A 21,064-nucleotide genomic window follows, 5' to 3' on the forward strand; every position below is an offset into this window, starting at 1 on the left:
AGAAATTTCTAGCGGTGGGGTTCAGCAATGTGTGCTTTGCACTCTGACAGAATGACACAAATATTCACACTGAGAAAACACTGTGATGTTTGTTAGCACCAGTGATAATGTGTGGTCTTATTTCATGGTTGCTTATGTCTTATCTATCTAGACTTCTAGAGCACAGGGTCCATGTCTAAAAATCAGATGTAAGATCAAAAATTAAGGTACCTATAAGACTTTTAAACTGCTTATGGACAGAATTTTTTTTTTTTTTTGCACCCTTTACTTAGTTCAGGGCCTTGCAAATAGTGGGCACTTAAATGCTTGTACACTGCCTCAAATGGCAAAAAGAGATTTAGAGTTGCAGTGAAGTTTGAGAGGCATAGAAGTAAAGATACGAGATACATAGAGAAGTGATAGCTGAAGCGATGACAAAAATTGGTTTGCAAGTGGAGAGAAGATAGGAAGAAAATAATAGAAAATAATTAAGCCTTCACTAGACTAAACTTTAGAGCCATATAAAGAAAAGTTGACAGGAAAGATGCAATCTTGAAAAGGACTTACTACGTGTCTATGAACTCAATTCAAGTATATAATAATTTTCACAAGTAGGTAGGTACTAAGATCACTTCCAATTTTTTTAATGGAAAAAAGTAGAGGCACATGACTTACTCGAAGTTACAAAGCTAGGAATTAGTGGAATCGGGGTGTGAGTTCAAGGAGTTTGTCTTTGTAGTCCTTTTCTCATTCACCACATCATAAGCAACTATTTAAAAGGATGATAAACTGAAGTGTTAAAACATAGCATATAACAAATACCACTGTAGCTCAAAAAAAGGAAAGATCAAGGTATTTAGGGTGAGCAGGAAAGCTCCAGGAGGAATGGTAATTCTTTGTGCTCGAAGTAGAGAGAAACTATGAGTCTACAGTACCTCATGAGGGGGGTGAGATATGAAATGAATTCAGAATAAAAATAGTGTTTTTCAATCTCAAAATACCAAATTAAATAGACTTGGTCCATATGAAAACCATCCAAGAGAAACAAGGCATGGTTTCAGGAGTGGTTGAGCAGGTGGCCTTGGCTGAGCTACCGGGAAGCACGTGGGTATGATGCCGGGATCCAGATTAAGGTGCATCAGCACAGCAGACCCTCACAGTCCAGGTTTTGTCAATGCAGGATGAGAAAGGGGGGGCGGATCCTCCCATTACCTGTCCAGTCGAGTGTTCTCTCACACACTCATAGTTCAGTCCTTGCCTTTTGAATTAAAGATACCGTAGTGTAATTCTTGATGTAATGAGTTCCCCTTTTACTTAAATCGTTATATTTCAGGCAGAAATTTTAACAAGGATGGAGACCTCGTTGACTGGTGGACTCAACAGTCGGCAAATAATTTTAAAGACCAATCCCAATGCATGGTGTACCAGTATGGAAACTTCTCCTGGGACCTAGCAGGTGGACAGCATGTATGTGCTAGAACGTTTTAGATATATTTACTCTTTGTTGTTGTTGTCGCTATGGCTGCTGCTGCTCTATTTTATTTGAGTATAGATGACACATAATGTTATGCTAGTTCCAGGTATACAACCTAGTGATCTGACAAGTATATACATTGTGCTGTGTTCACTGCAAATACAGCTGCCATCTATCCCATTACGTCACTATTACAATGTCATTGACCGTGTTCCTTATGCTCCGCTTTTATTACCGTGACTTATGCATTCCATGACTGGAAGCCCATATCTCCCTCTCTTCTTCACCCAGGTTCTCTATCCCCCTGGATCCTTCCCCTCTGGCAGCCATCAGTTTGTTCTTTGTAATTTATAGTTCTGATTCTGCTTTCTGTTTATTCATTTTCTTCATTCCATTTATGTGTGGAGCTGTACAGTGTTTGTCTTGCTCAGTCTGACTTATTTCACTTGCATAATACCCTCTAGGTCCATCCATTTTGCCTCGAATGGCACGATTCCATCCTTTTTATGGCTGAGTAATATTCCATTGTGCGTATGTGTGCACATTTCCCTTCTTCTTTATCCATTCGTCTCGCCATAGACACTTAAGTTGCTTCCATGTCTTGGCTGTTGTAATGCAGCAGTAAATAAATATATCTTTTCAAGTTAGTGTTTTCATATTCAGTAGTGAAATTACTGGATCATATAATATTTCTATTTTTAATTTTCTGAAGAATAGATATATCCACTCTTAAGTGCATTGTTGATCCTTCTTAACAATCCAAATGTAAGTAAGGACCTTTACGCATCTTTTGTTTTTTAACAGCTCAATGGGATTAATACACTGGGAGAAAATATCGCTGATAATGGAGGTATTGGCCAAGCATACAGAGTGAGTAATAATATTTTTTCCCATTTTAGTGGTTGGAACGTTTATTTTTCATATTTAATTATTCATTTAAAGCCTTTTGCAAAAGGCACATATAACGTAGGCAATGAACAATAAATAGAAAGTAGAAAATACATGGGGGTAAAGGGAATTGTAGGTATGTTAACTAGAAAGGGCAACATGGTTATGGTTGAGCTGAACAATCTAGGCTTCTGAGAAGCTGAGAAGAGGAAACCATATCAGCAGAAATGAGGAGACATGCAAGTTCCACAGAGGAAGCAACTTTTTTTTAAGAAATAAGCTCTGAAGTAAATGTTTTAGAAAAGATGTCTCGTCGAAAGCATTATTTCAGTCATTGATTGGTGTAGTAAACAAGACCCTCAGGACCCTGCTGTTTCACAGCAGGTGAAGCAATATTTGGGAACCATAATCAGCATAACAGTTACAATGATTCAGTGAGGGACTGAAGTGATACAGCTCTAGCACATGGCCTTATAGTCATCTAGACTATTATGCCCAGAGGAGCATATTGATGGAACATCCCTTAGAATCTCATTTAGCCTTCCATTCGTTCTTGCATTCAACAAATACTTGGTGGGGACTTTACTGTGTTTTTGGTACTATTCTCAGAGCTAGAGATACAGTGTGAATCCTCCATAAAATATGTCATTATCTGATGATTAGAGCAGGTATTAAAGGATGGTCTAGTTGATGCCATGTACACAAGAAAAAGTAGGGATTTTTCACAAGAGTAGAGGAGTACTGGTCTTGGAAGCAACAAGAAGGAATGAGAGTATTTTGAGTGTTTCTCCCAACCCTGAGGTAGCTCACATGTGGGACAATGAGCAGCATCTACTTGAGAAGGTACAGGGGACAAAGTGTCCCAGGATAGAACCAGGCTTCTTTAAGACAAAGATGAATGGAATGTTGTATGCAATGGATGAGAATGTAGGATTATTTGTCCACCATAGAAATGCATGTATTAGGGGCACCTGGGTGGCTCAGTCGATTATGCATCTACCTTTAGCTCAGGTCATAATCCCAGGGTCCTAGGATGGAGCCCCTCATCGGGCTCCCTGCTTAGTGGGGAGCCTGCTTCTCCCTCTCCTCCTGCTTGTGCTCTCCTTTGCTATCTTTGTCTCTTTCTGTCTCAAATACATAAATAAAATATTAAAAAAAAAAAAAAAGAAATGTATGGGTTAGAAGGAAGAAGGAGGGCCTCAGTGGTTGGGCCGGAAAGGGGAAGTTTCAGAGCAGGGTGGGAGAGATGACTGGTAGGGTCTGTGACTTGGCAGTGACCAAGGATCAAAGTGTGAGGCTTGGGAAATTAAACTGCCTGAAAATTTTCCAAAAGAATGAGTCCCAGCAAAGTCATATATTGCTGCTTCTTTGAATGCGTGGCAATACTTGTCTAGATGCCAGGCAATGTGCATTTTACCTCTTTGGGTGCTAGATATTTTTGTTTTCCTACAAAGGTACTTGAGCTTTATACTTGGACACAACGAGATTCCTCAGAAATGGTTTGATCCTTTTGGACCTTGGTTTTACAACTTGTTAGGTGGGACTGGGTAATGCTCAGTCTAGGGACAATTATTCTCCAATGCTGAGGCAAGATCCTACTCTGTGAATCTTGAGGTCTTCTATTTTTGTCCTGTGTGAGTACTGGGTATTTTTATCTCTAATGTTTTCTCATAATTCCTTCCCTAGTGTTTGGTGTTGTGCTCATATGCATCCTACATACTCAGCTGGATACTTGAGGGGCCCATCTGATCTCTAGAGATCCTCTTCTATGTAGCTTTCTCCTCCTTAGGACCCTGTTCTTTGTGTCCTTGAACTCTCAGCTCCTTCTCCTCAACTCAGACAGTCCCTTAGGCTCCAACTAAATTTCTCTTCTTTAGATTGTACCCTGGAAAAGCTTAAGGCAATAAGCTGGGGCAATTATGGTAATAATACTTTATTTGTTTACCATGTCAGAGCAATCACTCTTTTTTTTTTTTTTTTGCCTGATTTCCAGTGCCATGCACACCATTGTTTCAGATATTTTGTCCATCATTTGATTGTTTCAGTAGGAAGATAACTCCAATCCCTCTCACTCCATCTTGCCTGGATGTAGAAGACATTGGCATTCTCAATACTCCCATGATTATTCTAATATTCAGACAGATTAAAAATCATTGATGTGAAAATGCAGCCAAAATCTGGGATGATGGTACTTCCATGAAGAGCTTCACCTGAGACAAGTTTAGACTTGTAATAATAAAGCAAATTACAAGTGTGCAAATATTTTATTATAATGAAATCATAACATCTAATACCCTGTCCCCTTGCTAGATTGTAAGCTTTCTGGAAAGGAGCAGGCTCAGGTCTTCCCCATGTTCCTAACATTTTACATAATAGAGACTCAATAAATCTATGTTAATGGCAAGGAGGAGGAAATGAAATATATCTTCTGCTTATCTAATTGATCACTTTCATTTGTATTAAATTGGAAGTAACACATGTCAGAAAGTTTGTCATAAATTCCTTAAATATTTTTAGTAGAGGAAAACTATTGTTCAATAGTATTCATAAAGCCTTAAGAATTAAGACCCTTCTCTGACCTTCAGGTAACCTAAATTCCTAATGTAACTGAGGTTCAGTCTATTTTGCCCTGTCTTCCAGGGTGCCACAATAATTGCTCATCTTTATTCTTAGAATCATAGGATACTAATTTTTAAGGGCTCTTAAGGAATCCTTTCACTTTTGGCATGAATCATTGAAAGTCTGGTATGAATCTTTTTTGCTAAGAGTAGTAACTGAACTAAATATGGCAATTCCAGACTAACTCCCTTGGCAACCCATTCTTCCAACTGGCTAGACTTACCTGTCTACCTACAAAACAACATTTAGATAATTTTTTTAATAATTTATTTAAGTCATCCATCCATTCAACTGACATTTATTGACCATTGACATTTTCAGAGCATTTGTAAAATAAATTCTGGCTTTCTTTCTAATCCATGTAATAGTTGTAGGTTGCCGTGTGTAAATACATTATTATGGTGATCCTGATATAAAAGGTTAATTACTGGACTGCATGGTCTTTTGCTCAGGTTTATACATAAATTTAGAAATGATAAACATCATGTTTCTATTTCATTAACTGCCTAGGCCTATCAAAATTATGTTAAAAAGAACGGTGAAGAAAAACTACTTCCTGGACTTGACCTAAATCACAAACAGCTGTTCTTCCTCAACTTTGCCCAGGTATTGTACCTTTCTTGATTGATAGATATGAAAATCATTTTGAGTTATAATTTCATAGTTAGTTAGATACTGCATGCTGAGTTTTCTTGTTTTAATCAGTTGTGGCAGAGCATTTGACTTGACTGATTTTCATTGTTTGTAACAGACTATCAGCTCATATTAATGGTAATTATGTCCCTGGTTGCCTATCACTGAACATTATTTGAAGAGTAAATTATTGAGAAATGCAGAATTCCAATTTAATTTTTGCAGTAGGAAGCTGGCCTGCCCATACAAATAATCTTTGAACCTAAGCACACTACTTTCCTTTTTCTGTTCCTATCCCTAGGTGTGGTGTGGGACCTACAGGCCAGAGTATGCCGTCAACTCCATTAAAACAGATGTTCACAGTCCAGGGAATTTCAGGTGCGTGGGTTTGAACAGCAGTCAAGGTGCTCCAATATTGACTCCATTATTTCCACATTTGGAAATGGCTTTTTCTAACTCTGACTATAAAATGTGAAAATCCAGGTGTTGTTTTTTTTTTTGAGCGTCATGGATAGGATCAACAGAACACAGCAGGATAACTGTCCTGTTTACATGATCATAGCCTTGACTGCGCTTATCCTCAGAATGCATGTGACCTATGCTTAGTGCTTGATGGATTCCAAGATGATGCCAGAGAATAGTGGCCCTATTTAAAGGTAGCACAAAGACGTTTTTAAGAGGCTATGAAAAGTTTAGGCCTAGCACCAATGAGTAGCCATTCCAAAGAAAGATTTGCATTCAACATAAAGAGAAATGTGGTTTAATTAGAGGTAATTAGAGGCTTTCCAGCATAAAGTTATCCCCAGATCTACAGGGGAGAGTACCTTGAAGCGGAGGTCGGAGAGCAAACCGGATGCTGGAGAAAAATGCTCTGTAGAGTGGAAGGTTGAGAGAAGTCCAAAGTCCTGAGATCAGAAAATCTAAGAGAGCATTGTACTGGAAGAGAATCACTCTAACTAGCATTTAAATGATAAATCCTGGATCCCTATATATCCAGTTTAGCACTGAATTATTAGTGCTCCCCTTCCCACATACAGTAACACTTCATTACTGATCAACACTTCTCAGGCAGGAACTCTGAAAAACAAAGTTAAAATTTTGAAACTTGGTTGGAAAAGTTTGAGAACAAAAGAGAATCAATGGGTTGAGTTTTAAAATCCCTTCCTAAAATAGACATAAATATACTGCCTGGATCATACTGCCTGGGGAAAAAAAATTCAATTATGAAACAAAAAATAGCACATTTACAAATTAAAGGGTTTACTCAGCTTGTTCATCATCATGGGAATCACCATCATTTAGTATTTGCTTTAACAGTTCTTTCAAAATTCATTCACTCAACAACTGTTTATCGTATGCCCATTACGTTTGTAATCCAAGGTAAATTCAGTCTAGCTAGACTAGTCAAATTAACTTCTTTTTAGATAATGAGCAGGAAAAGTCACTGGATCAATTCCCATGGTAGTTTATCCAAGAAACTTTCTGTTTTCGTTTTTAGAAGTTGTCTTTTTCCTTCCTGAAGTCTTCAGAAGTGAAAACACAGGAATGTAATTCTGAAGACAACAGAGGGCAATTATTATAAGTTCACATAAACCATGATAACAATCCAATAGGTCAAAGCTCTACCCTCCATATCCCCATGAACTAAAGTGTGTGTGCATAAAAATCTAATGAATTTAAGTAATATTATTATAATACCTGGTACACCTGGCATATTCTCAGAAAATGGAGCTTGCAAATTGAATGTTTTTGATAGCTAAAATTTGTCCCTCGGGCATTAACATTTTTATCTTAAATACTGGATTAAAATTTCTCTGTTTAAAACACATTTTCTACCTTACTGCCTTATTAACACAATATCCTGAACAAAACCTAGCCTTGTTTTTTAAATGACACAGACTATTGTTATGACTATTGGTTGACATTTTAGCATTTATTAGTTTAGTGAAATCCTCAAAAGCTACAGTATGAGTAGCTATTTATTCCTACACTACAGAGCCACCAATGAGGATATGGTGATGCTTTTTCGACTTTTCATTTTGGCTTCTTCTAGAAGTAGGGCCTCTAGTAGGGTTTTCCTGTTGGTTTGTTTCTTCCCTAGTTCTGTTTTCTGTTAATACATCGCTTGCCTTTTGCCATCCCATATCGTCATTCTGATTAGCTCAGAAAGCACATCCTTAGACTTGCATGGTTAAAAAATAAAAAAATAAATGAATTCAAGCTTTGAAGTAAGAAACACTTGAGTTCCACCCATGGTTTTGCCATTTATAAGCTGTTACTTAACATCTGTATCTCAGTTTCTAGATATTTTATTTTTAAAAATTTTTTTAAAGATTTATTTATTTATTTGTTTGTTTGTTTATTTATTTATTTATTATAGACAGAGAGAGAGAGGCAGAGACACAGGAGGAGGGAGAAGCAGGCTCCATGCCGGGAGCCCTATGCGGGACTCGATCCCCGGACTGAGGGATCCCCTCAGTTTCTAGATATTTTAAATTAGGATTAAATTATCATGAGAGTTGTTAAGAGGATTAATGTTAACATAGAAGAAGTGCCTATTACATATATGTGTTTGAAAATTAGTACTAGGATTATTTTTAGATAAGTATGAACAGAATAAGAATCCTCATGAGTAAATACTTGGACTTTGCAACAATTTTTATTACCTGAGAGGCAAGGGTGTTTTGTTGCTTATGTCTTATGTCTGGATAAATCAGAATGTCAGTAACTGATCACTGGTTAAATGATATGTGGGTAAATACATAACTGTTTTCTACTCTCACTTTTAAACTGAAAACAATTTTATTATAAATATGTAAAATTTGCTATCTGTAAAAATACACATTATTTTATTATAAAATACGTAAAATTATTCGCAACTTTATTGTGGTGTGAAAGATGCCTCTTTGACTATTTTTCATTTATAGTAAGAAAAGTATGTGTTGTTTTTTAAAAAGGGTAAATGGAATGCCAACCCTTTGTCAAGGAAATTATTATTTTCTCTGGAGGTAAAGGGATTTCCTTGGCAAAAGGTTGAGGTTACATTTAGTTTTGGAAACAGGCTGCTTCCTGGCTGTACAAAGTAAAACATTTTTTATAAAGAGCCTTAAAAACTGATAGACATTGAATTGCTATTGAGAAATTGTGCATAGTGGTTTCTGTAGAAACATTTCTGAAATAGAGGGAGGTTTCGTAACATTATACTTAAATACCACAGTATTAAAATAGAAGGCAAAATATACTTGATATAAAGCTGAATCCATAAACCTTGTTGGGTCTGAGTTGTAATTGTTTTATTCCTCCTATCTGAAGTCTTATGTACTTTAGATAAATTTCTAAAACTTTAGTATTTAAAATAAAAACATTTCCCCTTGATGTTTTAGAAGTTGAACTCACAATTTAAATGGCTTCTTTTTTGGAAATTCAGCTTCTGTTAACCATCCACAGTCGCTTGGAATGGCCGTTCTGCTAAAATTTACCATATAATCTGCAAATGCGTCTTTAAAGTTATTCAGATGTCATACTTCTAAACAATATATACCTGATAATTTTTTTAAAGCTAGTCCAAAGGGACAAAGTGATATCAGTGTGTATGCTACCTAAACAGAAAAGGTGCTAATTTAGGTGCTTAATTTGCTCAACGTCATCTTCCAGTCAGAATAAAAGGACGCTCTATAGAACTAACACCACTAATAAAGCAAGGCATTTTTTCCCAGAGCTTAATTCCTAGTCCTTTTTGTAAGATATTTTTTCTAGTGTGTTATGTAGACATTTTCAAGCATTATGGTGATTTTGTTCCCTACTATTCCATGATTTAGTATGTGCATGCTAAATCCTCTGAAATACTAATGTCTCCTCTCTTTCCCTTAAATATTAGCTTCGGTTTCTGATATTTTGTAAATGTCAGTTTGGATCTTGGTGGACCTTGTAGCACTTGTTCATCTTCATATCTGGGAATCTATTCAGACATTTATTTCTTTGTGAATTTATAGTGGGACATATGCTGATCAATGTGACCTTACATTAATTAACAAAATCATGAACAACAGTTAACGGTAAAGATTAGATAGTTTATTTATGAATGAAGCTTGTTAACCTTGTAACCAAGTCATTCATTGAAAAGAAGGAACAAAGGGTTGTCAGAAGACCTATTAATTGCAAAAAGCTCATTTAGTAATTAAAAAATCCAGTTAAGCGCAGGCAGGAGTAGTCTTCTCGGTCACCTGATGTTCAACCCCATATCGCTCAGATGTTTTTAAAACAAGTGGTTATTTGCCAGAGGAATAGACAACAACAGTACAATAAAATATTTTATATAATAAAGTAAAATTTCAAGTAAATCACTTTAAGAAATAATCAACAAAAGCCATTTATCTTCAGTTATAATAAAATACTGCACAGTTTTCATATACCATGGAATTCAAGTAAGTCGCTTATATAATATTAGTGAAATATAACCCCACTCTTAAGAGGAGGGATTCATTTGATTAAATAATGTAACCGCTTTCTGAAATAGATTATTTACATCATCCATCCAAAGATTTGATGTGAACTATAAGACATTAATTAGAGTGCTGGGAAGGTAAGCGAAATCCTGGTATAACGTTGACCTAATTATCCAGAACCAAATTATCTGAGTGAAGCCTTTGGATGGAAAGAGAAGAGCTGAAATGGAAATGGAGAGCTGAGTGCGCATTAGGTTGAGTGTCGCGATGTCGCTAACTGCCATTGGTGCTCTGTGAAGACTTCCCTTCTTTGAGGCGTCTGGGTTTTTTTCATTTCCCTAATGTTTTTATGACAACTATAGAATTAAGTCATGGGTCTGGACATTTTACTGAAGTACTTGTCTCCATATGATTACATCTAGGATACATTTCTTCAAAAAAAAAAGAAAAGTTTATTGAAACGAAAACAAAAAAGTGCAGCTCTTCCAGTCAGTGGCTCTCAGATGCCTTCCCTGTCCATCAGGGAGCTTCCTGCTCAATTTGAGGAACCATCAGGCCACCATGATGACTGTCACTAAGCCAGGACATAAGGCTTCCTCAAGTGGAAAGGGGATTAAATTAAATAAATCAAAGCTTCTGTCTCAGAGTCTATGAGCCTAGGAACTTAAAGACTAATACAAACACCTGATGCCTAAAATCTTTTTATTCTTTGGGGCGCCTGACTGGCTCAGTCAGTAGAGCATGGGACTCTTGATCTTGGGGTTGGTTGTGAATTAGAGCCCCATGTTGGGTATAGAGATGACTAAAAATAAAATATTTTTATTCCCACATATATGACCATTTTTGACCAAGTATCAAGTGAATTTGTTCTTGAACCTTCAGATTTAAGAAAAGACATTATTATTATTATTATTATTATTATTATTATTTTAGAAAATTAATTCAATTCCAAGTTCCCACCCTAAGCAGAGAGGTAAGAAGTTTAATTTTAGTAGTTTAAGTATACTCCATTTTAGAGTCATACAGGAATCCCAAGACCCAGAAATTAGGGAATTAGCCTTCATCTCCTGTCTGCCGTGGCCACTCCTGCTATGCCTGCAGTTCAAGGGCTCTATCTGAAATCAGGTGGCTCCATTTCCTTCTGGTGGTTGTGGGTAAGGGCCTCAGGAACCACTGCTCCTGATGCTTAGGCTCCCCCACATTACATCCCATCCTTTCAGAGGTCCTCTCAGGGCCCTGCTCAGTGTGGGAGGCACGTCTTGGTCACTCACACAACCCACCAATACCGGGCCCCTCCTCAGCACTGGGGAGGCCAGCTTTCTCCATCTCAGGTGGACTAATAGGTGTAAATTCCCCAGCGCTAGCCCCCACCCCACTTCAACACTCCCATACCAAGAAGATATCTCTTAATCTTTAGGACTCCTCTAGGAATACTAAAACACACACACACACACACAAAGTTTACATTCTCCCCGAAGGATACGGAAGTTGTGATATTGAGGATTGAGAGATAGTTGATGTGGTAATTGTTGACACGTTAGGAAGTCAGCCTTTGAGAAATTAGATATGGATCTGTCTTTCCTGGAATGGGGGTGAGGAAAAGAAATGCTTGCTTTCTTTTCTCATAGTTGGTCCATAGTAGCAAATAAACACAAAAATGCTAACCAGTATTTTTCTTTATAATGCCCCATCCCTCCTATACTTGTGATCACCATGACCAGTGACAGGCTCATTTATTCAGTAGGTATATCCCAAGCCCTACAATATACAAAGCACTGTGCTGGACTTGAGTGGGGGGCGGGGGGCAGCAGGGAACAAGAGATGCACAGAGCTGTGCCCTCAGGTTACAGCGTGGTGAATGTCAGGAAGTAAAGAAAAACAAATCATTGCAAGCTGATAGGACTACTACAGGTGGGAGGACCTAGTTGGGACATTATTTGAAGAAAGCCTCTGAAGAGGAGTATTTAAGTAGAAGCACGAAGGCTGAGGAGGAGTAAATCATGTCATCACCGGGCAATATCTTTCCAGGGAGTGGGGTCTATAGGAGCAGTAGGCCCTGAAGAGGGAAAGAAATCGGCTGGTTGGATGAATGGAACGTAGGTCTGTGTCGTTTGAGCCTAATGAGAAACACGAAGAGAAACGTACAATGAGGAGGCCGGGAGGGTAGGCCGGAGACATCAGAATGTTGGAGACCATGGAAAGGAGGGTGAATTTCATTCAAGCCCCATCAAACAAGGGGATTAGGGGACTTGATTTAAATTTTAAAGATCATTCAGCCATGTGGAGAATGGGTTAGAGGAGATAAGAGGGCAAATATTTATACCTAGCACACCTGCCACGTACAGAGATCTCAGTAATTGGAACATACTCTCCTGCCAGTTGCTTGAGGGCTTCCCACCTCCCTAGTCTGTTTGCCTCCCTGCCCTCCCTCCCAACCGAAGGTGGGTGTGGTGGAGAGAAGGGAAGGAGCTGGTTTGGGGTGGATGTGAAAACATCAACTCCGCATCACTGTCCTGACCTAGGTCTCCCCACAAATACTGCTCGGTGCCGACAGTGGGTTGGACAGTGTTGTTTTTGCCCATTGGGGTCAGAGATAAGAAGAAATTGACTTTTTGCCAGTCCTTTCCAGTTACTCCGGCTGAATCCAGTTTCTGATATCTGTGAAGTTTCTTTTGGAAAAAAGAAAGAAAATAATGATCTTCCTTATTAGATCAAATCAACACGTATCTATTTAAAGTCTATTATGTTTAAGTTACTGTCTGAGCCCTTCCAAGATCTAATGAAAAATCAGGATTTTATCTTTGACCAAACCCTTCTTATAACAACTGCAATTCGGAATGTGAATTATTTATTTTACAACATGCAGAGGGTGTTTATGAGTTAACTCCCCGTGACAACCGTAAGATGCAGGCACGATTATTATATGCATTTTACAGAAAAGGAACCTGAAGCACCGAAACGCTAGATAAATACAACTCATAACCAGGATTCAAGCCAGACGGTCTTCAAAACCTGTGCTCTGAACTCCTGTCCTTTGTTACCTGTCCATTAAAAATCCTGTTAATGAGTAGAACTTTTTTTTTTTTTCCTCTCAAGCTGTGACTTCCAAATTCCCTCAATAGGCTCACATAGAGGAACTCTGTAGAGCTCCTACGTCGTATGGGCAGAAGGATCGAACACTGACAGTGACTTTTGTTTCTTTCACAGGATTATTGGGACTTTGCAGAACTCCCCTGAGTTTTCAGAGGCCTTCCATTGCCGCAAGAATTCATACATGAATCCAGAAAAGAAATGCCGAGTTTGGTGATCTTCAGAAAAAGCAATGTAGCCCTTGGCTAGACTTGCCAACACCACAGAAATGGGGGACCCTGAGGAAGAGAAAATGGGACACAGAAGTCACTGTAATTACATGGGGGTAGTGCACAGAGATGAGAGAGCATCATATTAGAAATGAAGTTAGGTTATTCTGGAAAAGGTGTGGGGGGGGGGGGTCTGGCGTCTATCCAATCACTTCTCACTGTGTAAATAATGCTTGATCTCTAAAGATATTACCATTCATTTCTGTTTCTCATATGATCTGCCAATTTGATGTCGTCTCTTGAAAACAGTGTTAACCACTTGATGTAGACTGGGATTGCTAATCAAAGGGAGATTAAAGAGATTGAAGCATACGGTTGGCTCCAAACACAGCAGTGGCATGAGGGTTGAAAACACGTAGCCTAACTACTTATTTTTTACGTTTATTTGCAACATTTCCGCTCCTACAGAACTCTTCCAAAGAATTCTTATACATGTTGGGGCCTTGGGACTTAATGTAATTTTAAACCAATTTTGCCGATCACCAGTTATTCATTATGAGATCATTTTATTTTAAGCTACTCTTAGGGCTAAAATGAATGTCTTGAAACTGTTTTTCATTGTACCTGCTTTCACGGATACTGAAGTTCTTGAGGCTCCCTGCAATTTTCTAAGCAATTTCTTGTTCTTGCTCTCTCTCAAAACTTGACCTTTTTAAGAGATTTGTAGTAATGTATAAATAATAATTTTTATATTTAATTATTAACTACATTTATGACTAAGTAATTATTATTATAGGTAATCATTGAATATTGACATTTCCGACAGAGATAAATAGTTACGAACCAAGATCTGTAAAATGATGTACAGATGAAGATTTGAGACTTTTTCAACTTATAAATCATATTGATAAAAAGCTTTAAGCACAAAGTCTGGGTTAAAACTTGCCATTGGACAGTTGTCTAAAGATATGAGACCTGTGGTTTACAGGCAGGACTTTCAAAATAAACCCTGTCCCTGAGGTGGCTAGGATAAAAGGACAATATTGCATCTCTGTAGCTCTGCATCTCCGTATCTTTTCAGGTTTGTCATCTGATGGAAATTTTTTGATAATAAATTGAAATTGTGAGCTCATTACTCACCAAGCCTGTTGTGCCAGCTGTCTAGCTTTGGAAAGTGCATTTCTGAAGATAGATGAGAGGCCTCCCCTCCCCGGACAGACCTGCTTCTAAAATCCTAACTCACATAGAGTTCTGGGAGGGGACTGTCTCATCCCTGATAGGAACTCATTTCTTGAGACTTTTTTCTTCTCTTTCCCCATCCTTTTGGCTGGTTTGGCTAATTTCATTACTGGATTGGCATTTTACAAAAGGGGCGTGCTTCCAAAATCCTTGTATTTCCTAACAAAAATGAAAATTAGGAATTTCTATTCCAAATATGAGTGCGGGTTTTCTTCTTGAAAAAGGCCCATTTACCTTTGTTGAAAAAGTCATTAAAGTATATACACAAAAGTTCCATTAAATGTAAGTATACAGCTCAGAAAGTGAACTCTCTCTAGCTGAACACAGCCCTGTAACCAGCACCTTTAAGAATCAAAACACTGCCGGTGCCTTAGAAGTCCTTTTTTCCAACCACCCCTTCTCTCCTCCACGGACGAGTACAGCCCTGACTCCTGGTAGCATACATCAGTTTTAATCAATTAGCATGTTTTCTTTTGCGTCTGGCTTCTTTCACTCAGTGTTACATTTTGAGACTCATCTATATTGTTGCATTTGATTGTGGATCTTTTCTTGTCATTGCTCTATAATATTCTATTGTGATTACACCACAGTTCATCCATTCCATTGTTGGTAGGCACTTGAGAAATTTCCAGTTTGGGGCTGTTACAAATGGTGCAGTTATGAGCATCCAAACTTGCATAATACCATCTTTTTTTACTTTGAGATTTTAATGAGCTCATTTCTATAAATATTTCATAAAGTTATTATAAATATTGAAAATATAGTTTTAAAACTAGCCATGGATATCCTTATCTTGTTCTTCTTATCTCACTACCACCATTATTAGGGATAATTCGAAGTATACTTCTGGGCATATTTCCTTAAATAAACTGAAAACACTTGTAAGTAATATTGGTGGCTGGAGCAATAGGGGCGTCCAGTTCTGAAGGGAACAACTATCTTTTAATCATGTCATTTCTATCCTATCAGAGCAGCAGAAGGGCAACTAGTACAAATTATAAAAAGACACTAGATTCCTTACTCTTTAAAATGTCAGACATCCCATTCTTACGGAAGGACTTGAGTGAAATTTTCTGGAAAACAAAAAACCTTTCTAATGCCTGGCTCTCCTAGGTCTAGAAATACCAAACTTCCTGGGACTAAGGAATACCCCAAAGTGAAAAGACCGATACTCCCCCTCTCGCACACGAGGACATTATTAACTGCATATGGCATGGTTGCTGAGTTGTACTGGTCTCTCCCAACCACTCTCAATCATTCGGTATTGTTCCATCAGGTAAGGCCCACTTGTAATCTCACACATAAACCCAATTTCACTGTGGCTGAATTCTGGTCAAGGAAAGAGTTTAGAAACTGAGACACTAAGGGCTGGGAGCCAATATCCTCAAGGGATGAGGATAGAAAGACGTTCTCAACACCAAAGCTAAGGAGTCAGCCTCTATGCTGCAATCAATGTCCATCTGAATTCTGGGTATAAGGTGGACAGGCTGCTATATTGGAAGAAGAGTCTTCTATTCTAGTCCTATCCTGCCATTAATGACGAAGTGACCTTGGGCATTGATCCATTCTCTTGGGTCATTCTTTTCCCACCTGAAATAAAAGAAAATTCGATTCTATCAGTAGTTCTCAGTGAGAGAAAGAGACTTTGCTTGTAATCTGTTCCCCAGTTAAGAACTGTTGGGTAAGATAATTTCCAAACCCTCATGTAAATGCCTGAGTCCAATTAGACCACATTGTAGTCCAAAGGACAGGGACTGAAGTTGTATCTTGTTAGGGTCAATGCTGCTCTTACTGGTTTTCTCGAAAGTCCTTTTATTCCCGTTGTCACAGATGGAGTTATCCAAGTAAAAGATAACTGTTAGTTTGGAAATGAAACTCCACCCTGTCAAAGATGGAAATTCAGAAAGTTTTATCAGTTCCAGTCTCAAAAATACAAAATAAAAACAAACATTTTGATAGTATTACTTATGCCTAATCCAGCCTCCCCTGTCCCGCATGTCAACCTCCACAGCATTTATGTCTCAAAAAATGTTAAGACCAAACAGAACTTTCATTTCTGCAATCTCACACTTGCTGCTGGCTTCAAATCAGGTCTTTTAAATGTGAATGATATAAACTATTACACCAATATTTTCTTATTTATCTCCATTCTTCCAAAGATACCAGCTTTCTGATCTGATTTCTTTGCAAAAGTTCAGTGAAAAGGTTGCCAAATGTTATAAGGAGTCACAGGCATAACCAGATGACTTAGGCAGAAACTAAAATTGCCTTTGCACATCATCCCTGGGCTAACGGATGTGACTTTTGGTTAGTCAGGTGAAGAGAGGAGCCTGCGAACGACTGTTGTCAAAGTGCCACATATATATTGCATTCTAATCTCTTCCTTAACAAGGTTGTCTTAATTTTAACTGCTTTGTATTTTACATTTCTTCTAAAACAGTGAGAAATACTACTGTTATTGTCAACCTTATAGCCAAATTACTGTGCTTCTATTTTATTTTTGACAAAGCAGATCCTCTAGGTTGTGCAAGAGAAGCCTGGCAGAAAAATGATCATTGACTCTTGCCAGAATTAATGATGGGCCCTCAGCCTGAACAGTGCAAAAAGGCTGGAAGTCTAGCAATTGCAACTAAGTTTTCTATTTATGGATTTCCTTTTTACCCCGAAACTAACGATAATTTTTTTTCAGGTATCAGACCTCTTAACATCTGATTCGACTCCTGTAAATGCACTTGATGTCATCTCTGATCTGATCACATCAAAGTATAATGCATCCTCAAAGTTTATTTACTCTATATGCAGGAAGACAAAAATGGGGTCAAGTGTAGTATCTGAGTTATCTGATCACCTTGGTGTAAATCTTTCAACACACATGCTGACATGCTCTGTGTCTCCTGAAATATGGCATCAAAGATGTGATGCTAAGATGTTCAAGGCACCTTTACGTTTAATATCAAAGCATTGGGAAGGAAGAAACGAAATAGGAGAAAATGCTTAGATTTGTCCAAAGAAAATATGAAGAGGAGGCAAGTTAGATATGCATTATGATTTCAATTGTGTTAAAATATTGTTGTCTAGAGAAAGAGTTGGAAGACTATGTGCCCAAAATTAATAAGGAACGATTAGGGTAGTGATTCTTATTTCCTTTTTTCTCGTGCATTTTAAATATTTCTAAGAGAAAAAAAATATTTCTGTGAGGTGAAAATGTTAACCTTAAAAGTCATCTTGAAAATGGTATTTGAAAATAAATAAATAAATAAATAAATAAATAATAAATTAAAAAAAAGAAAATGGTATTTGGAAGAAAGGAGGAAGTAAGAGAGAGAAGATGAAATGGAGAAGAATGAAGGGAAAATTGACCTTCAAAAAAGGAAACCTGATTCCTTTGAATTTAAGATGTGTTTATTTAAGAAGCTATTCGGTTTTGGTAGCTCAGGCAATTTAGACCCAAGGAATCCAGTAAAGTTGATTTTGGTCAGGAAGCCCTTTCACCACAGCATGGACTGTTTCCCAAGGTGGCTTTGACAAACACTGTCCACACAGAGCAGAGGAATTTAACGGACCTTCTACTGACTGTGCTCCAAGTGGTTCACTGAGAACAAAACATATGCTTCAGAGGTCTTTTGTTCAACCCCACCGAAAATGCTAATCTTGCCACTCTCTCCCACCTGGTCTCCCCCCCCCCCCCCAATACAAAATCCTAGCATTGACCAAATCCTGGCCAAGGTTACGGTTACAGCCTATGACTGAAACAGTAGCCAGTAAGCTATACAGTGACTGGACCCAAATGCTCCACTTGGTAGGCACCATGATTTACCTGGGGTCAGAAACTAAAGAGGTTGAACAGGGAGGAGGCAGCAGGATACAATGAATCTCAGGTAACTCCCTGCTTACATGTGGTTATTTTTGACTTTGGTCGTGAATGTGAAGATCGTACTCAATGCTAGTTTAGCCAAAGTTGGAGACTTTTGATCCACAGTACCAAATGTGGGGCATGTGTGAGTAATTGGGCCTTCTTTCCATGGGTCTACCTTATTGTTGCAGACTTCCTTTCTCCAAAAGAAAGCCATGATGGTCAACCATGAGTCTCTGCTTCCTTCACAGGTGAAGGACAGGATCTCATTACAATCCACACTTCATATCCTACAGAAAACCCAGTGAAAATCCTAGAGAAAAAGCCCTTTTTGGAAACCTGTCTTCCTCAGTGGATAGGGCATGGGGAAGGGGTGAGGTTGAGGAAATTATGATCGTTGATCCCCTTACCCTGTCCTCAGAGAAAGGTAGCTCCCCAAAAGAAGAAAAATCTTATATTCCTAAGAGAGAAAGCCAAAACGATGCCCAAAACACTAGTAATACTAGATGCTTCCTAATGCATTGCAAGACATCTCACTTTGGATTACATTGTGCTTATTAAATTTTAAAGAAGTGTCAACTTTAATTCTGTGGAATCAAAATGAGGGCACTCATTTTAGTTAGAATTAGTATTTAAGAAAATTTAAAGTCAAGAATAAAAGAAGGTGGAAAGGAAGAGAAATAATACTTAGTATTTATCGTAAGGCACATAGTGTAGGTTGTTTGTACAGTTTCCACTTAATATAACTAACCTTTGAGGTACTGTTGGTTTTAGAGATGGTGAATTTGAGTTTCGCAGAGGTTAACTAATTTGCCCAAATTTACACAGGTAGTAAATGATAAGGCCAGGGACCAAACCAGGGTATGTTGAAACAAAATTACATAAATTTACTCTCAAAGCTCTCTATATCACTATAAAATGCATTTCAGCTTATCAAAATAAACTCATTTGTGGCTAATAATTCCCAAAACACATCCTTTAAGAAAAATTAATGAAAAATAATGTATTTTCCAATTTCTCTTAGGACTTTACAGAAGCCATTTTGATTTTTAAAAGAACATTAAGTATTTTGAAGTTATATCAGTAGACACTTCTAAAATATCTGCTGTGTTCAAGACACTATATTAGAAGCAAAAATAAAAATAATTAGAAAAGAAGAACAAGACAAAGTAATAGTCTCTGGCTGGCAACTACACTTGTTCCCTTCATCCTTTCACTCATACATTGATGAAACATCAGGCACTTTTTTTATGTGTGATGCACCATATCACACTTACAAAGGCCTATTAGATTATCTTTTGCTGGGCCCACTAGAAGATAAAAATAAATGAAGACAACTGGCCTTTAAATATAGTAGAGACATCCAAAATGTACACAAATAAATGCAGCTGAATGTGTGATGTGCCAAGAGACATAAGAAAACAAAATTCGAGAATTCAGAAAAATTTTCTTTCCTGGCCTTGCCCAGGCATTGCTGGAAGGAGTAACATTGAAGTTGCACGTGATAATATGGATGGGATTTGGACACTTGGGGAAGGAGGCAAGAAAATATATTGGCTAAGTGTATCTCAAATATAAAATCAGTCAAAAATAAATAAATAAAATAAAATAAAATCAGTCAACAAGAGGAAGAAGTCCACAATTCCACAATGGAGGGATGACAGACACAGCTGTGGGGAATATGTGCTCTGAGACTGTTGACACAGCTACCCATTGCTCACCGTTGGCTTTTTGATGGGTCTTGTGAGCATTTCTTGAAAGAGAAGCCTCCCTTATTTATTCAGGTGTCTTATGCTATTTCCAGAGTTGACTCATTATCACTCCGCTCTGAAAGAAGTCCCATGCATTTCTTGCACCTGCTAGCAGTTGTGTGCTGAGGATATTGCTCCTACTCCTGGAAATTGGGAATTCCCCTCTCATTCCAGTCCTGGTGCTAAATCACTACATTTAGCAAATAACTCTTTCTCTGCATTTCCCTGGTCTAAGAGTTAAAAATCAGAATCAAGATCAAAGCCTTTTCAAAACCAGAAGGCAGGCAGATGGGGATATTTTGCAAACCAAACTCCTTCGGGATGGTGAAAAGATGTCATCATGCAGAGGAACGAGGGCACAGTGTTATGGAAAAATCTGAATCCAGAGAGAGCCAGATAGCCCCAGGGACACACAAGGTCAAAGCAAAGACCAGCCAAATGTCTACACGGCAAGCGTTGGGCTCCTCTCTGCCTCAATTTCCTCATCATCACATGCACCTCCCAGGGATGAACACCATACCAGCCCCAGCAAGGGCCGCACTGAGATGTGATACTTTGAGGTATTAAATTAAAGGTATTAATACCTTGAGGTATTAAAGTCGGGGCACCTCTGACTTTTCCTTGACACTAACTAAGCCCGCAGGTCTTTAAAAACATGAGGCTTTTAGCTAAAAGGCTAGTATTAGGGTTTTTTTTCTTTTTCTTTTTTTTTGTTTTTTTTGGGGGGGTGGTTGGTTTTTTCTTTTTACTCTGTTGCCTTTCGTGTTGCTCTGAGTGAGTCGTTCACTTGATCCCTTTGAAATCATTTTCCTCACTAGACGTTGTTGAAACAGAAAAGGCGCAAAACGTGCAAATTTTAAACAGCAGAGGATTTCTTCAAAAGT

At 38.0% G+C, this 21,064-nt stretch overlaps 1 protein-coding gene across 1 annotated transcript in view; it reads left to right on the plus strand.

Annotated features, from left to right (window-relative positions):
- The window catches only part of MME (membrane metalloendopeptidase), a 90,916-nt gene extending 76,692 nt beyond the window's left edge, over nt 1-14,224 (plus strand). Inside the window, 5 exon segments of the mRNA NM_001289066.1 lie at nt 1,313-1,446; nt 2,258-2,323; nt 5,471-5,566; nt 5,895-5,971; nt 13,246-14,224. Of these exon segments, the coding sequence (NP_001275995.1) occupies nt 1,313-1,446; nt 2,258-2,323; nt 5,471-5,566; nt 5,895-5,971; nt 13,246-13,345 (473 nt within the window). The 3' untranslated portion in view covers nt 13,346-14,224.
- Nucleotides 14,225-21,064: the final 6,840 nt, after the last annotated feature.

The sequence above is a fragment of the Canis lupus genome, chromosome 23, assembly GCF_011100685.1.
Source record: "Canis lupus familiaris isolate Mischka breed German Shepherd chromosome 23, alternate assembly UU_Cfam_GSD_1.0, whole genome shotgun sequence".
Classification (NCBI taxonomy): domain Eukaryota; kingdom Metazoa; phylum Chordata; class Mammalia; order Carnivora; family Canidae; genus Canis; species Canis lupus.